Here is an 18,442-nt window from a genome sequence, read left to right as displayed (position 1 = left end):
AGGAGCAAGAGTAGGCCATACAGCCCATTGTGTCTGCTCTGCCATTCAATAAGATCATGGCTGAGCTAATACATCAACTCCACTTTCCTGCCCTATCCCTATATTCCAAAAGGATTGAATAACACAATGGGATTAGTCTGATGTTCCTTCACCTTGAGGACACAGGTTCAGTTCCAGCCCAAACTGATGGGAAGAAAGTTTCTTCTCTGATGTCTGTAAGGGCCCAACATGATGTTTAAATCTAGTAACTATTGAGCTCCAACAGCCATTAAATGGAAGTCTCATTCACAAAATACAGCCAGTGTGGAAAATTATGATTTATTTCATTGGTTCAGTAAGGAGTACTTTTTTGAGTTTAGATTAAGGTACATTAGTCTGTTTCCCATGGCTCCACTGGTGGCATGAAGCCTTTCTAGTAGCAGGCTCAGGTCATAAAACAAGATCTGCGTCCTTGTGTACCTGGATTGCGCCATGCTCAACTTTCCACTGCAATTTGACAGAGAATACGAGGCTGCACTAAAGTCATACGTGGGCCTTAAATAGAATAATTTGATAAAACCAGTCCTATGCTGAATCTTCCTAGTTCAATTGAAGTGCTTCTCACACCATCTATCTCATCCACATAAAATGGGAACGTGGGTTTTCCTTGAACCAGGTCTGCTAAAGTAGGCTTTACAAAGAGAGAGATGTCATTTCAGTTATTTGTATGTTTTTTGTATTTGTTTGTGGGATGTGGGCGTCGCTGGCTAGGCCAGCATTTACTGCCCATTCTTAATTGCGCTTGAACTGAACGGCTTGTTGGGCCATTTCAGAGGATATTTAAGAGACAGCCACATTGCTGTGGGTCTGGAGTCACATGTAGGCCAGACCAGCTAAGGGACATTAGTGTCACATTTTCAATTAAATTTTGTTTCATATATTCGTTCCTTTACCTGCCACTGGGTAGTCTGACATTTTTGCTTTTTCCTGTTCCCCAATAGTATTTTTCTTCATTATTCTTGGTTGTTGGTGGTGACACTTAAGTTGCACCACACATGGTGGTGAGCCTGGACATTTTCCACTTCACAAGATAGGCTAAGACAGAATTCTACTGTCTGCTGCAGGATAACTGGCAAAAAACATCTGGAACAGGGTTGGCTCTTCCAATAGAAGTGACTGTTACCACAGCACTGCTGGGAAATCAAACGGGGAGCCAAATGTGCCCACAACCCTATTTTCTTCATTCCAATTTATGTGGACACATTTAAATTAGAGGAATTCATCATCCGACATACTTGCTATAATTTTCACCGTAGCTACACGATTAATTCCAGAAGGGTCGCCTGCACAGTCTAAGGCAGGATTGAGGGGGATTTATTTTAGAAAGTAAAACCATTTTGGGATAAGTATGGAGGCCCCCAGGCGCGCTTCGCGCAGCAGGCGCCCAAGGTCTGTCAGTGATTTTCCTCCCTTCCCACCCAAGGTGACTTGCGGGACAGAGGCAGGAATCCTGCTGGCAATGTTTAGATTAGTTTAACCCTATGAAATTGGTCAAGGTTAGGAGTGCAGCAATGATGGAATGAAAAATCTTGATCAAGATTCTAGTGAGATTACACCAACAGTGGGAACATTACTTTAATCCCTTCAAAGTGTTTTCAATGTTTTCCAATAATCTAGGTGATACTCTTTGTTTCAAAAAATACACATACAAATACTTATGCTTAGATCTAACACTAGTAACTTACAAAGCTACCCAATAATTTAGATACATTTGTCCCATTAGTAATCCATCTCACCTGTCTTCTAAGGACAGAACTGTCTTTTACCAAGATCATGTAGCAAATGACTCTGGCAGATAGCTGAGGAAGCTTTTAATATAGAATGACATGTATGTCTGGTATGCCACTTTTTAGATTTTGGAGTCCCTTGAAACAAAAGCTTCAAAAAAGTAGATTACTTTTCAAAAGTGTAGTGTTCCTCATTCTTTGGGTCAAGTAATAATCTTCAGGCATTCAAGCCCATGGGAGAGGTTTTCAGATACCTGACCCTCCAAGAGTAAATTGCATCATCCCATAATTTAACGTTTTCCTTTTGGCAGCCTATATTTTCTCAGTTTTTCTAACGTAGTGATACCAAATTAGTATTGCTCAGAAATGAGACAAGAGGAACAATACTTCTTCCTGTCCATGGCTGTTATTTACTGCATTTTTTTCTCGACATTTTTGCCTGTGTCTCTATGTGTGAGTGTGAACGTGCATATGTCTGTGTGCGAGAATGTGACAAAGATACTTTTTCTAAAAAAAAGTGGCAGAGCTGATTTTGTGCTTCTTTCCTAAACAATACTTTTATCTGAAGAAAAAACATTTTGAACACTGCAATTCCTTTCATATCAAGGAAGGAAGATGAGAAACTCAATATATGGACGAGTAACTGATTCAAAAATTGAGAATTCCTCAGGTTATGATGTGCTACTGAGATTGTAAACATAGTGAGATAATTTCATCTGATTATTATTTATAGCAAAATTGTAAACAGTTTTATAACTTTGCTAGAACTGGCTGGCGCATTCCAAAAACAATCCTGGAAACAATACTAGAATTTAGGAGGATGATAGAAAGTGTCCAAGTACAAATCACAGTGGCCCTGTCAAACTGCATGTGGCTGGTGCAAAGTTAGACAAGAGAGCAGTGAGCTAACTGCCTGTTATATTGAATGATCAGTTCATTTGAAACATTGGGCTGAATTTTACAAGTACACCGCCGTGAAAACAGGGCTGTACGTTGCAGAGCCGCCACAATCCTAAGCATGGCGGCTCATTTAAATAGCCGGGGTGGGCCGCCCACCTTGCCCCCCGATCATGTGGAGGGGGCAGGCTGTCTGTCCCTGGCAATGGCGTCAGCTGCCTATGCACAGGCGCCGACGCGATTCTTAAAGGGCTTTGAGCCCTACCATTAAATTTAAATATTTAAAGATGCAGTGAATAAAAAAATACATTTATTTTGCCCCTCTCCTACCCCCAATAACCATAAAATTAATTACTTGCCCTCTCCCCGCCCAAAACACCGTGTCCACCTGACCTTCTCCCCCCACCCCCCAACCCAAGTGCATAAACTTTCACCTCAAACCCTTCCCACCATCCCCTACGCCGTTCCCCTCCCTCCCGCACTGATAAACGTACCTCCTCCCCCCTCCCTACAAGTGTTCAGCTTCATTTCCCCAGGCGGGGATCCGAAGGCGCGGGAGTGCTGGCCAGTGGCGGCTTATGTATAATTCATTGATTTTAATTTATTTAAACAGATTACTGGGGGTCCCATCGCTGAGCGGCAGGGGGGCCGTCATGAGGCAATATCGGGCCAGGCCCTCCCTGCGCCAGAGTGCATGGCGGCCCTCTCCCGGAAGCATTTTCTGGCCCCACCCACGAACCCCGATGTCGGGGGTGGGGGTGTGGGGGGGCTGTAAGATTTAGCCCATTATTTGTAGATGCCAGTATATCCCTGGCTTTGTACAGGAAGCTAGCCTGCTGGAAGATGCACAAAATCAGGCTATCAATCAAATTTAAAGGGATGTGTACACCTAAGGGCTACTTTTGAGAACAAACATCACTTCAGCCTTTAAAAAGTTGCAAAATAAATTTAAATATCTACCAGCCAAGGTTAAGAGGGAATAGGCGAAAAGTGTGAGTCAAAAATGAGGTGAAAAACATTGCGAGGCATGAAGTGAATTCTGTGAGCAAGTGACGGAGTGATATAACATCAAACCTTTATGATATCGGGCAAAAATTATGTGCAAGGACGGTTGCCTTGTTTGGCAGGACAACAATGTAACATTTCTGGCAGCAGGTGGTGACCAGGATCAATACTGTGCACACTACAAGTAGAATCTGGGGACAGAAGCAGAAGACAGCACACTTTAAGGAATCTAGAATGGTAAGAGTACTGACAGTGCCATGTATTAGATAAACAGTCTAAGACTGCATGCACAAAGTGTTGCCCGTCAATGTATTCCTACATTTACTGCTCACTCATGCCAAACCCTCAAACTTATAGCTTCTCATATCTCCGTGTGGTAATTGTTCAAGCTGCAATAGGTGCCGCCTATTCACAAGTCCAGATCATTTCTATATATTAAGACTGATAGTCCCAAGACAGATCCCATGGGGAACGCCACTGTTTACATCCCTGACATCTAAAAAAACATGCATTAACCACTTTGTCCAGCTTTCTGTTCTTTAACCAATTTCCTAACCATGCTGCACAGCCCCTTTAATAGCTCGTGTCTTCATTTTATCAACAAGCCTCCTATACAAAATCTTTTGAAAATCCATAAACGTAACAGCCACACCATTTTCTTTATCAGTGCATACCTGCCACATACCTGCCACACCAGGCCTGCAACAGGTGGTGAGAGAACCAATAAGAGGGAAAAACCTATTTGACCTCATCCTCACCAATCTACCTGTCACAGACCTGTGCATCTGTCCATGACAGTATTGGTAGGAGTGACCACCGCACAATCCTTATGGAGACAAAGTCCCGTCTTAACACTAAAGACACCCTCCGTCATGTTGTGTGGCACGATCACCATGCTAAGTGGGATAGACTCACAACAGATCTAGCAGCTCAAAACTGGGCATCCATGTGGCTCTGTGGGCATTCAGATTTGTATTCAACCACAATCTGTAACCTCATGGCCCAGGATATCCCTCACTCTACCATTACCATCAAGCCAAGGGACCAACCCTTGTTCAATGAGGAGTGTAGGAAAGCATGTCAAGAGCAGCACCAGATATATCTAAAAATGAGGTGCCAACCTGGCAAAGCTACAGCACGTGGAAGCAGCATGTTATAGACAGGGCTAAGCAATCCCACAACCAACGGATCAGTTCAAAGCTCTGCAGTCCTGCCATATGCAGTCATGAATGATGGTGGACAATTAAATAACCGGAGGCGGCGGCTCCAAAAACATCCCCAATGATGGGGGAGCCCAACATGTCAATGCAAAAGATAAGGCTGAAGCATTTGCAACCATCTTCAGCCAGAAGGACTGAGTGAATGATCCATCTCAGCCTCCTCCTGAGGGACCCACCATCATAGATGCTGGTCTTCAGACAATTCGCTTCAATCCACATGACATCAAGAAATGACTGAAGGCACTAGATACAGTAAAAGATATGGGCACTGACAACATCCTGGCCATAGTACTGAAGACTTATGTCCTTAGCCAAGCAGTTCCAGTACAACTACAAAAAAGGCATCTACCTGACAATATGGATTTTTTTAAAATGTTCTTTCATGGCATGTGGTGTCGCTGGCAAGGCCAGCATTTGTTGCCCATCCTTAATTGCCCTTGACAACTGAGTGGCTTGCTAGGCCATTTCAGACGACATTTAAGAGTCAACCATATTGCTGTGGGTCTGGAGTCAATGTAGGCCAGACCAGGTAAGGACAGCAGATTTCCTTCCCTAAAGGACATTAGTGAACCAGATGGGTTTTTATGACAATCAATGATAGTTTCATTGCACCATTACTGAGACTAGCTTTCAATTTCAGATTTTTATTAATTAATTGAATTTATTCGCAGGTTTGAGGGGCCGAATGGCCTACCTCTGCTCCTAATTCGTAACTTCCATCAGCTGCCATGGTAGGATTTGAACCCATGGCCCCAGGACATTAGCCTGGGCCTCTGGATTACTTGACCAGTGACATTACCACTATGCCACCGTATCCCTGCATAGGTATGTTCTGCCCACAAAAAGCAGGACAAATCCAATCTGGCCAATTACCATCTCATTAGGCTACTCCTGATCATCAAAGTGATGGACGGCGTTCTTGACAATGTTGTCAAGCGCCACTCACTGAGCAATGACCTGCTCACCAATGCTCAGTTTGGGTTCACAGCCTTGGTCCTAACATGGGCAAAAGAGATGAATTCTAGAGGTGAGTTGAGAGTGACTGCACTTGACATCAAAGCAGCATTTGACCGAGTGGCACCAAGGAGCCTGGCAAAATTGAAAAGTTGGGTACAGGGGAAAACTATCCACTGGTTGGAGTCATACCTAGCACAAAGAAAGATGGTTGTGGTTGTTGGAGGCCAAACATCTTAGCCCCACCCAGAGGATTGCTGCAGGAGTTCCTCAGGATAGTGTCCTAGGCCCAACCATTTTCAGCTGCTTCATCAATGACCTCCCTTCCAGCATAACGTCAGAAGTGGGGATACTCACTGATGATGTTTGAAGTACCATTCTCAATTCCTTAGATAATGAAGCAGTCTGTGCCCGCATGCAGCAACATTCAGGCTTGGGCTGATAAGTGGCAGGTAACATTCATAACATGCAAGTGCCAGACAATGACCATCTCCAACAAGAGAATCCAACCATCTTCCCTTAACCCAAAGCAAAATACTGCAGATGTTGGAAATCTGAAATAAAAACAAATATTGGAAATACTTAGCAGGCCTGGCAGCATCTGTGGAGAGATGATCTATCAACGTTAACTCTGTTTTGCTCTCTACAGATGCTGCCAGACCTGCTGAGTATTTCCAGCACTTTCTGTTTTCATCTCCCCTTAATGTTCAACAGCAATACCATTGCTGAATCCCCCATCATCAACATTCTGGGATTCACCATTGACCAGAAACTTAACTGGACCAGCCATATAAATACTGTGACTATAAGAGCAGCTCAAAGGCTGGGAATTATGTGGCGACTAACTCATCTCCTGACTTCCCAATGCCTGTGTCCCATCTACAAGGCACAAGTCAGGAGTGTGATGGAATACTCTCCACTTGCCTGGATGAGTGCAGCTCCAACAATACTCAAGAAGCCTGATACCATCCAACACAAAGCAGCTTGCTTGATCGGCGCCTCATCCACCATCTTAAACATTCACTCTGTCCACCTCCGGCACACAGTGGCAGCAGTGTGTACCATCTAAAAGATGCACTGCAGCAACTTGCCAAGTCTCCTTTGACAACACCTTTCAGACCAGCTACTTCTACCACCTAGAAGGACAAGGGCAGCAGACACATGGGAACACTATCACCTGCAGGTTCCTCTCCACATCACACCCATCCTTACTTGGAACTATAGCGCTGTTCCTTCACTGTTGCTGGGTCAAAATCCCGGAACTCTCTCCCTAACAGTACTGTGGGTGTACCTACACCATATGGACGCCAATGGTTCAAGAAAGCAGCTCAACACCACCTTCTCAAGGGCAATTAGGGAAGGGCAATAAATGCTGGCCTTGCCAGCGATGCTCACATCCCAAGAATGAATTTAAAAAATTATTCCCTTAAAGAACTTCATGAAATTTGTAAGGCATAACTTGGCTTTTATACATCCATGCTTAATTAACCTATGTTCTTCTCAGCTAGTACTAGCTTTATCTCAAATTATGGCCTCTGGAAGCTTAGGGACCACCAATGTTAGGGTGACGGGTATGTAGTTGTGTGGTTTACCCTTTCTCCTCTCTTGAACAGAGGTGTTATGTTGGCAATCCTTCAGTCCTCTGGCACGTTCCATATCGAAGGATGCTTGAAAGATTGTATTCAGAGTCTCTGCTATTTCCTCATTGACTCTTCTGAGTACTCTAGAATGTATGCCATCAGGGCCTTTTCCAATTTGAGTTCCATCATTTTTTTTTTCAGTATTACTTGTTATCAACAATTGGCCTCTCCAATTGCTCCACCTCTTCTTCTGGTACACTTCTTGTTCATTCCCATTAGCACACACTTCTATGAAAACTGAGGTCAAGTACTTATTTAGTATGATACATAAGACGTGCTTCAGAAAGACAGAACTGATCACAATTATAATGTAACCATGTCAGTCTTAATCCTTCTGACTTTTGACTGTCTATAAATCAGCATTTGGAGCCTGTTTTAGCTCATTAAAGCCTCTCAAAAGAGTTACTCCATGTTGTTGAACAGGAGCAAGGGCAAAGAAAAAAGGAGACACGTAAAGAATTTTATTTTAATAGAGTATAGTAAAGATAGATTATGAAGAGATAATTAAATTAAAAAAGTTAACCATAAAACAGAGAGAATGGGTAAAAAAGAATGAAAGAATAAAAGTCCACAAGGGGAGCAGAATTATTGTAGTATCAAAATATTTTAAGTATTCATTTTTCTACCTTAGAGTTAATATTGCAGTACTAAAGCTATGCCAGTCATCTGAGTAGTTATGTTATTGTAATATGGGTGTGTATGTGATTGTGGTATGAGAATTGAAAATTTACAAAACTACTGGTCCAAGGAGAGTCTTTTCTCTGGAAATGCTGGAAGTCTAGTGTTCATATCCATGCCATTTTCTTCAGCATTTCTGTATTCCTACACTGAACTAAAAGCTGGGAAAAAAACAAAGTTCAACTTCTACATAGAGATGTCAGTCTCTGCAGTGCTATAATGTTTGCAGAACTGTTAATAACATTTTTCATTGTGGCTGATTGAATGATGCAATTGCTGGTACTATGCTCATTAGAAGTTAACCTTCCTCTGAAGTTAAATTGATATTTACTGATATTTATGGTGTTTGATATTAGAATTCAGTCAGATTAGCACTGAATGGCAAAAGAGGACTTAAATGTGGGAGGCATGTTTGGGAGATTTGATGATACAAAAATTGGCCGTGTAGTTGACGGTGAAGAGGATAGCTGTAGACTCCAGAATAATATCAATGGTTTGGTTGATTGGGTGGAAAAGTGAAATGGAATTCAATCTGGAGAAGTGTGAGGTAATGCATTTGGGGAGGGCAAACAAAGCAAGGGAATACACAATAAACGGGAGGATATTGAGAGGGGTAGAGGAAGTGAGCGACCTTGGAGTGCATGTCTACAGATCCTTGAAAGTGGCAGGACAGGTCGATAGAGTGGTGAAAAAGTCACACAGAATGCTTTCCTTTATTGGCCGAGGTATAGAATACAAAAGCAGGGATGTCTTGCTGGTTAGGCTACAGCTGGAGTGTTGCGTACAGTTCTGGTCAGATTACAGGAAGGACATAATTGCTCTGGAGAGAGTACAGAGGAGATTTACAAAAATGTTGCAAGGGCTTGTAAATTGCAGCTATGAGGAAAGATTGGATCGGCTAGGGTTGTTTTCATTAGAACAGTGGAGGCTGAGGGGTGACTTAATTGAGATGTACAACATTATGAGCTGCCCAGATAGAGTAGACAGAAAGGACCTGTTTCCCCTAGTGGATAGGTCAATTACCAAGGGGCACTGATTTAAGGTGATTGGTAGCAAGATTAGAGGGGACATGAGGGAAAAACTTTTTCACCTAGAGGGTGGTGGGTGTCTGGAATTCACTGCCCAGATCAGTGCTGGAGGCAGAAACCCTCAACTCATTTAAAAGGTACCTGGACCTGCATCTGAAGTGCTGTAACCTGCAAGGCTACGGACCAGGTGCTGGAAGGTGGGATTAGAATAGACAGCTAGTTTTTTCAGTCTGCACAGACACGATGGGCTGAATAGCCTCCTTCTGTGCTGTAACGTTTCTATGGTTCTAGCCCCACACATACTCCTGAATTGTCAGACCTTAAAACATATAAAAATACCAAATTATAAATATGTCCAATTTGGGTTTTGTAGACATTGTTTAATAATCTAACATAGACAAATTTATGTTATGCACTTTTTAAAAAAATACCAGACAGTCTGACTGTTAGCCAGTTGTCTTTGATCAGTTGTGAAAATCAGGTTTGGTTGTTCCGAAGAAGGGTCACTGACCCGAAACGTTAACTCTGCTTCTCTTTCTACAGATGCTGCCAGACCTGCTGAGTGAATCCAGCATTTCTTGTTTTTGTTGGTTGTTTCATATCTAGTCAACACCTTACAAGAGAAAGAAAGATTTTGTAAAAGTGTGGACTGTCTATGTTGTGTAACTGATGTTTAGGTAGTATATAGTTGTATTTTAAGATATTCTTGATTATTTCAGGGGTAATGCTGTCCTTCCCAGGGGCTTTTCCGCTGGCTAGAGAATCAATGGCATCACTGAGTTCCGATTTGGTTGGCTGTATGTCCAGCTCATCCATGACTGGTAGAGGCTGGGCTGCATTGAGGGCAGTCTCAGTGACAGCATTCTCCCTGGAGTACAGTTCTAGGTAGTGCTCAACCCAGCGGTCCATCTGTTTGCGTTGGTCAGTGATTATGTCCCCTGATTTAGATTTGAGGGGGGCGATCTTCTTGATGGTTGGCCCAAGAGCTCTCTTCATGCCATCATACATTCCTCTGATGTTTCCGGTGTCTGAGGCCAGCTGAATATGACTGCATAGGTGTTGCCAGTAGTCGTTTGCGCAACGCCTAGCTGTTCTTTGTGCAGTACTTCTGGCTGCTTTAAGTGCTGCGGATGTTAAATCGCTGGGGGCTTTCTTGTAGTTCAACAGTGCATTACCCCTGAAATAATCAAGAGTGCCAAGCCTGCTATACTCTCAGCACTACATGAACTGCTATGCCTGTGCTGGGGCGAGGGAGCAGTACCTCAGGACATGCGCGATGCCAATATCATCACCCTCTATAAAAACAAAGGTGACCGCGGTGACTGCAACAACTACCGTGGAATCTCCCTGCTCAGCATAGTGGGGAAAGTCTTTGCTCGAGTCGCTCTGAACAGGCTCCAGAAGCTGGCCGAGCGCGTCTACCCTGAGGCACAGTGTGGCTTTCGTGCAGAGAGATCGACCATTGACATGCTGTTCTCCCTTCGTCAGATACAGGAGAAATGCCGTGAACAACAGATGCCCCTCTACATTGCTTTCATTGATCTCACCAAAGCCTTTGACCTCGTCAGCAGACGTGGTCTCTTCAGACTACTAGAAAAGATCGGATGTCCACCAAAGCTACTAAGTATCATCACCTCATTCCATGACAATATGAAAGGCACAATTCAACATGGTGGCTCCTCATCAGAGCCCTTTCCTATCCTGAGTGGTGTGAAACAGGGCTGTGTTCTCGCACCCACACTTTTTGGGATTTTCTTCTCCCTGCTGCTTTCACATGCGTTCAAATCCTCTGAAGAAGGAATTTTCCTCCACACAAGATCAGGGGGCAGGTTGTTCAACCTTGCCCGTCTAAGAGCGAAGTCCAAAGTACGGAAAGTCCTCATCAGAGAACTCCTCTTTGCTGACGATGCTGCTTTAACATCTCACACTGAAGAGTGCCTGCAGAGTCTCATCGACAGGTTTGCGGCTGCCTGCAATGAATTTGGCCTAACCACCAGCCTCAAGAAAACGAACATCATGGGGCAGGACGTCAGAAATGCTCCTTCCATCAATATTGGCGACCACGCTCTGGAAGTGGTTCAAGAGTTCACATAGCTAGGCTCAACTATCACCAGTAACCTGTCTCTAGATGAAGAAATCAACAAGCGCATGGGAAAGGGTTCCACTGCTATGTCCAGACTGGCCAAGTGTGTGTGGGAAAATGGCGCACTGACACGGAACACAAAAGTCCGAGTGTATCAGGCCTGTGTCCTCAGTACCTTGCTCTACGGCAGCGAGGCCTGGACAACGTAAGCCAGCCAAGAGCGACGTCTCAATTCATTCCATCTTCGCTGCCTTCGGAGAATACTTGGCATCAGGTGGCAGGACTATATCTCCAACACAGAAGTCCTTGAAGCGGCCAACATCCCCAGCTTATACACACTACTGAGTCAGCGGCGCTTGAGATGGCTTGGCCATGTGAGCCGCATGGAAGATGGCAGGATCCCCAAAGACACATTGTACAGCGAGCTCGCCACTGGCATCAGACCCACCGGCCGTCCATGTCTCCGCTATAAAGACGTCTGCAAACGCGACATGAAATCGTGTGACATTGATCACAAGTCGTGGGAGTCAGTTGCCAGCATTCGCCAGAGCTGGCGGGCAGCCATAAAGACAGGGCTAAATTGTGGCGAGTCGAAGAGACTTAGTAGTTGGCAGGAAAAAAGACAGAGGCGCAAGGGGAGAGCCAACTGTGCAACAGCCCCGACAAACAAATTTCTCTGCAGCACCTGTGGAAGAGCCTGTCACTCCAGAATTGGCCTTTATAGCCACTCCAGGCGCTGCTTCACAGACCACTAACCACCTCCAGGCGCGTATCCATTGTCTCTCGAGATAAGGAGGCCCAAAAGAAAAGAAAAGAATTAAGATATTCATATAATTTTGGATTTCATATGATTCTGTTTGAGGTATCCTAACTGTCAGATATGGCAAATTGTATTTAATAATTCACTGAATGGCATGATGTGAGCTCCATCTGAGAAACAAATGAATGAATTAGAATTGAATGTTACCAAATGGCTACTTGTGGGCAGTGTCGATAAGATTTGTTTGAAAATCTACTTGAAAGAAAAACTGAACTGTGGGCTGCAGATCCTCATGTCATTGTGAATTCAGAGTCAAGCCTTAGAATTCCTTCACATAAACTGGCATTACGTACTCTATAAAAGGAATCCTCAGAAACCCAAGATATATTCTTGAAGGAGCATTTGTTGGACTGTTTGTATTTTAAATTGACAAAAGACTCTGCCAAGTTCGGCAACAGCAGCAGGAGTAAACCTTTGGAGAGGGTAAACTAACTCTGAAATGTTAACAGAAAAATATTTATAATGATCCTTGTTCTTAGAAATTACTTGCATAGACTTACTTCTTTTCCTTAAATTTCGTATTTATAAATAGATATAGTAATTATTACAACTCTAGTTCACAGATACTTCCACCATATGAATGAGATTGGGTACCCTGGAAGTTCAGTGCACAATTTATGACACTTTACAGTTAATTATTAATCCTGAGCTGCGTCACTTTTTAGTTTAGAGATACAGCACTGAAACAGGCCCTTCGGCCCACCGAGTCTGTGCCGACCATCAACCACCCATTTATCCTAATCTTACACTAATTCCATTTTTCCTACCACATCCCCACCTGTCCCTTTCACCTACCTATACTAGGGGCAATTTACAATGACCAATTTACCTATCAACATGCAAGTCTTTGGCATGTGGGAGGAAACCGGAGCACCCGGAGGAAACCCACGCAGACACAGGGAGAACTTGCAAACTCCACACAGGCAGTACCCAGAATTGAACCCGGGTCGCTGGAGCTGTGAGGCTGCGGTGCTAACCACTGCGCCACTACTGTTCTGCAAGAACAGAGATCATAGGAAGCACATTTCGCTATCATCTGCATTTCCAGCCTGTAGCGTAGCTTCTCAGGAACAGGTGGCTCAAAAATGGTTGGCCTTAAGTGATCGTCTCTATCTGCAACAGAACCACTCTGGTTTGTATGTAGTGCTTCCCTGTAACTTATGTCACCCAGTAGGCCTAGCAAGTAAAGAAGTTCTGAGGGTCTTCATGGCAGTGATTAAACTGGAAGTTTTTAAAAACATTGAAAAAATGGCTTATACTTTTGTGTGTAGAGATGGAGTACTTGGAACAAAACCTACTCCCCTATATTTTCCTTTCCCTTTAAGTATTTTAGTACAAATATATCCCACGTAGATTAGCAATACTAAAGTAAAAGTTCTCCCTGATATATTCATAATATTTAGAATAATTGGTGAATTTTTACCTAATCTAGGCAAATTGATACACAACCCTAATACATAAACTTATTACTTTCAAGCTGAGCCGACATGTCTCTGCACTCTTTTTCTGACCAGTCTTTTTATTCCAAGAGTGGTTTTAATGCTGGTTTCATAATTGAAGTATTGTGGTCACATTGACATTAAACAGACATATTCTAAGATCATGCTCTGAATCTTGTGCCTAAATTACTTCTTCAACAAACTGAGATAGCATGAGCCTTTATTTGTGGTTTCGCTAATTGTTGGATATAAACAAAATTCTGATTTTGTCATCTATATTATATGGAAAATGTGAAACAAATCATTCCAATGTATAATTAACATACAACTAAACCATCAATATCTTTTTTCTTGGAAAACTTACATACAGATGTCCACCAGCTGATCAAGTTCCGGACAGCTACACTCGTACATATCCCTACAGCTGACATGGCTTTGATTCATTAATTCTCCCAACAGTCGTAATGCATTGGCAGGTGCCTCGTCACAAACTCTCTTGAATTGTAGAACTCGGCTGGCTTCAGTGTAAACATGCTTAGCACGCTGGTAAAGTTTAAATGATGTCACTGGGTAGAATAGAAATATATTGTTAACAAACAACATGGAAAAATTCATGTAAGTAGGAACATGCCCAAAAAATACCCTTTGATTTCAAACAATTGAAAACATCACTGGTTGTTCAAATGATAATTGAAGTTAAATATGGTGACCATAAAAGTAAAGCAAAGCAATCCTTTATAACTTGATTGTGACTCAGACTGACCAGGGTTCTCTTCCAGCTCTGCATTACTATTATGAAAAAAAAATGATTCATTAACATGTGTTGCCTCTTTATTATCATTCTCCTTCCATATGATTCTCATAATACATTCCGTGAGTCAAACCTCAGTTTGTGGTGAATATGAATCTACTGCCTTAAACTGAATTCCTCAATATCTCAGAAAAGCCCATGATGGGGGAACACTTGTGAGGCTGAAGCTAACCAAAGGACATTCATACAAGTCTCAATGCAATATTACACTGAGACATGAGCAAAATGATTGGATAACACATTGATAACAAACCTATTCAGTCGTATCTAACCATTGTACCACAATGGGTCAAGAACGCTTTCTGGTTAGACTGCAACTTAATATTTGTGAAATACTTAACTCTTAAGGGAAAGAACAGTTTTGTTTCTATGTAACACTTCCATCAATCAGTGAACTACTTTCAGAGCTTCTAAAAGGGAGGTGAGATGTGAAATAAAAGCAATGATTTTTGTGTATGTTTGTATTAATCCAAATTCTGGAATGTAGACAGGGCTATTATGAATACCATTTGCTAATCAAGGAACTGGGGAGAGGAAAGTGATATGCTTACAGGGATTGGTGGCTTTCAAAGCTTCAAAGATGATATGTGGTTGATATTGGGTTCAGTAGGAGAGGCTCATGCAAAAACAGCATGGAGCTGAAATTCTGTGGGACCAACATTCCGGGATGCATCCATTGGCAACCTCCGCTCATGATCCTATCAATATGCACAGCCAGGGAGAGGTCACATTACTCAAATATTTTCAGAAGATTTACATGTCATTAATGTATAATGTCACATGTCACGGATGCATACGTGACTGAGAATACCAGTAATTGCTGTGGAGGCGAGCCACTCCAGAGAATAGTGGACCCTCCCAAAACAATTGAGGAAAATAACTATGACGTTGAGTATGCAAAAGAAGAATATATACCTCGATGGGACTGCTCTCACCTTTCCATTCTTTCTTATCTGATTATAGCCAAAGCACCTCTAATAATGCTGCTCTTCCTTTCCCTGGTAATTTGGTAATTAGTGGGCTCGCATCAGAAATGCCATGAAAGCTACTGGATTTTTATTAAAAACCGGGTCCATAACGTCTTCAGGGAAGGGAATCTGCCACTCATGCTTAGCCTGAACACATGACTCCAGTCCCACAATTCTGATGAAGGGTCATCAACCTGAAACATTTCTCTCTGTACAGATGCTACCACACCTGCTGAGTATTTCCAGCATTGTCTGTTTTTATTGCCGTCCTACAATATTTGGTGACTCTAAATGCTTTCACGACAACTTGGAATGGACAACAAATGTTACCTTGGAAGTGTCATCCGTATCCTGAGAACAGATTTGAGGAAGTAAATCCTGGCAAATAAACTAAATGTAAATGTCTAGAAATTCTGTTGTTGATATTAATGAACGGGCATTTAACATATTCGTATGACATTCCTCTGCTATTTTAATACAGGTGTTACCCAGTTTATTTTAAGTGAGATACACATCTCACTAAAATAAGGGACAGAGGAATGTTCTACAAGTTCATTAATCATTCATGTGCTGATACTGTCAACAGTCATTTCCAGGCTAAGGAGACTAAAAAATGTAAGAAAAATGTGGACCCCAATTAAATACCAAAAGCACTCAAAATAACATGGCTGAGCTACAGGGAAATGTAGCACCAAGAGATTATAATACTATAGGTGCAATAGAAACATAGCTGACCCAGAAGATCAGTATGAATTCAATAACGAGGGGCAGACTTTTCGGGAAGGATAGAAAAAACAGGAGAGGTGGGATAGTCTTATATGTTCAGGAAAGAAAATTGATATCCCTGGGGAAGAATTGAAATGAAATATTCTGTCTTGAATTAACAGGCAAAAGTTAGGATTTACAGTAAAGATCTTTTACAGACCCCCTGATGATGTCAACATATACGATGACATAAGAACGGCATGTGTGGATAATATAATTACAGGTCACTTTAATGTCCTAGTATTAACTAGGGTTTCCGAAATAGAAATGAGATAAGTGAATTGAAACTAGTGAATATGGTCCAAGATTGTTTTTGACCCAATGTGCAAAGGCCCAATAAAGGACATCTCGGCTTGGTTTCTACAAATGGTAAGGAGAGCATGAATAATACAGAAGCAATGGAACCTCTAGGATCAAGTGATCACAAGTATGATTAAGTTTAAAAACTATGTAACAATCGTAATATGAAGACACACCCAGGCCCAGTCATCATTGCAAAGTTCTCCTCACTAACATGTGGGAACTGGTGCCAAAGTTGAGAGAGCTGTCCCACTGAGTAATCAACCGTTAACCTGACAGAGTCATACTCACAGAATCATAGCAAACAGCAAATGCCCCAGACTCTTCCATCACCATCCCTGGGTGTGTCCTGTTTCACTGCTATGACCGGAAGTGGGGGCTCAGTGGAGTACAACAAGAACAACATATTGTACTTATATAGTGCCTTTAACAGTGTAAACGTCGCAATGCACTTTACAGGAACATTATCAAACAAAATTTGACAATGAACCACATAAGGAAATATTAAAGCAGATGACCAAAAGGTTAGTCAAAGAGTTAGGTTTCAACTAGCACCTTAAAGGAGGAAGGAGAAGCAGAAAGGTTTACAGACAGAAGTCCAAAAATTAGGGCCGTGCAACTGAAGGTATGCCAGCAATGGTGGAGTGATATTACGGGAGGGGAGTGGCCAGGGAGTCCTCAACATTAATTCCAGACAGCTTCAGATCAAAAATAGATAAAGAAACCTCCTGTTGATTACCAACTGCTCTCCCTCAGCTAATGAATCAGTACTCTTCCACATTAAACACCACTCTGAGGAAAAACTGATTGAAATTCCTTTTAAAATAACAGTAGAAAGATAAATCATCATGGTTCATTTAAATTACAAAATATCTCAAAAACTCACTAAATCATGTGGCTTGGACCACAGATTTATGAGGAAAAGCTCGCATATAAAATCAGATATGAGTATAAACTCATCAACTGTCTGGCGAAGCAAATATCCACGAGATAAAAAAAGAAAAACTTGCATTTATGTGGCACCTATCACAACCCTAGGATGTCCCAAGGCCCCCAACAGCCAATGAAGTACTTTTGAAGCACAGTCATTGATGTAACGTAGGAAACACAGCAGCCAATTTGCACAAGAGAAGCTCCCACAAACAGCAATGAGATAATGGCCAGATAATTTGTTTTTAGTGGTGTTGGTTGAGCAATAAATATTGGCTAGGACACCAGGGATAACTCCCCTCCTCTTCGTCAAAAAAGTGCCATGGGATCTTCTGCACCAACTTTGAAAGCACAGACTGGGCCTCAGTTTAATAGCTCATCCGAAAGACATATACTGGACCTCCATTCTTGCTCCCGCATGCTTTTGAAGGGTGAACTGGAAGATCAAAATGGATACCTTCACAGTAAAAAAAAGTCAATTAAAAACAGAGCTCAAAGCAACAGTGGGACTGGCAGACAGGTGGCTTGCCTTCATGAATGCAGCAGTTTTATCTGGGCTGTCGCCAGCTACATAAGATTGCTACACAGGGCCAGCAGTCTCAACGCTCCACTAAGCATATTATAAAATCAGGTGTCAACCTTGGTTCAGTGATAGCACTCTCACCTGAGTCAGAAGGTTGGGGTTCAAGTCCCTCTAGGGACCTCAGCACAAAATATACCTGACACTCCAGAGCAGGTCTGAGGGATTGCTGTGCTGTTGGAGGTGCCGTCTTTCAGATGAGGGCTGTCTGCCCTCTCATCTGGACATAAAAGGTCCAGGGCACTATTGTGAAGAGGAGTTGGGAAGTTCTCCCTGGTGTCGTGGCCAATATTTATCCTTCAACTAATATCACATTAGCTCATTGCTGTGGGCAAATGTACTGCTACATTATACGTGACTACCCTCCTAGGTATTTCACTGGCTATAAAACAGTTAGGGAAGTCCTGAGGTTGTGTAAGATGCTTTGTAATTGCACTTGGGTGTAATAGTAGACTCATCACTTTCAGTGCCTAATACGGTGAAATGACTGAAAAAGCTAACAGACCGACACCACCATCCCGTGCCCCCTGCCAAACCCCAAAGTCAGTTAATCATGCT

The 18,442-nt window shown here is 42.5% G+C and overlaps 1 protein-coding gene across 5 annotated transcripts in view; it reads right to left on the bottom strand.

Annotated features, from left to right (window-relative positions):
- Positions 1–18,442, bottom strand: part of galk2 (galactokinase 2) — a 149,166-nt gene that overhangs the window by 3,254 nt on the left and 127,470 nt on the right. For all 5 annotated transcript variants that reach the window (XM_068017943.1, XM_068017945.1, XM_068017944.1 and 2 more), the window contains one exon: positions 13,895–14,096. In XM_068017943.1, the coding sequence (XP_067874044.1) occupies positions 13,895–14,096 (202 nt within the window). The remainder of the gene's footprint in view (positions 1–13,894; positions 14,097–18,442) is intronic.

The sequence above is a fragment of the Heterodontus francisci genome, chromosome 38 (assembly GCF_036365525.1).
Source record: "Heterodontus francisci isolate sHetFra1 chromosome 38, sHetFra1.hap1, whole genome shotgun sequence".
Lineage (NCBI taxonomy): Eukaryota > Metazoa > Chordata > Chondrichthyes > Heterodontiformes > Heterodontidae > Heterodontus > Heterodontus francisci.
Note: the sequence above shows the minus strand (reverse complement) of the source record. Positions and strands in the feature narration are given on the sequence as shown.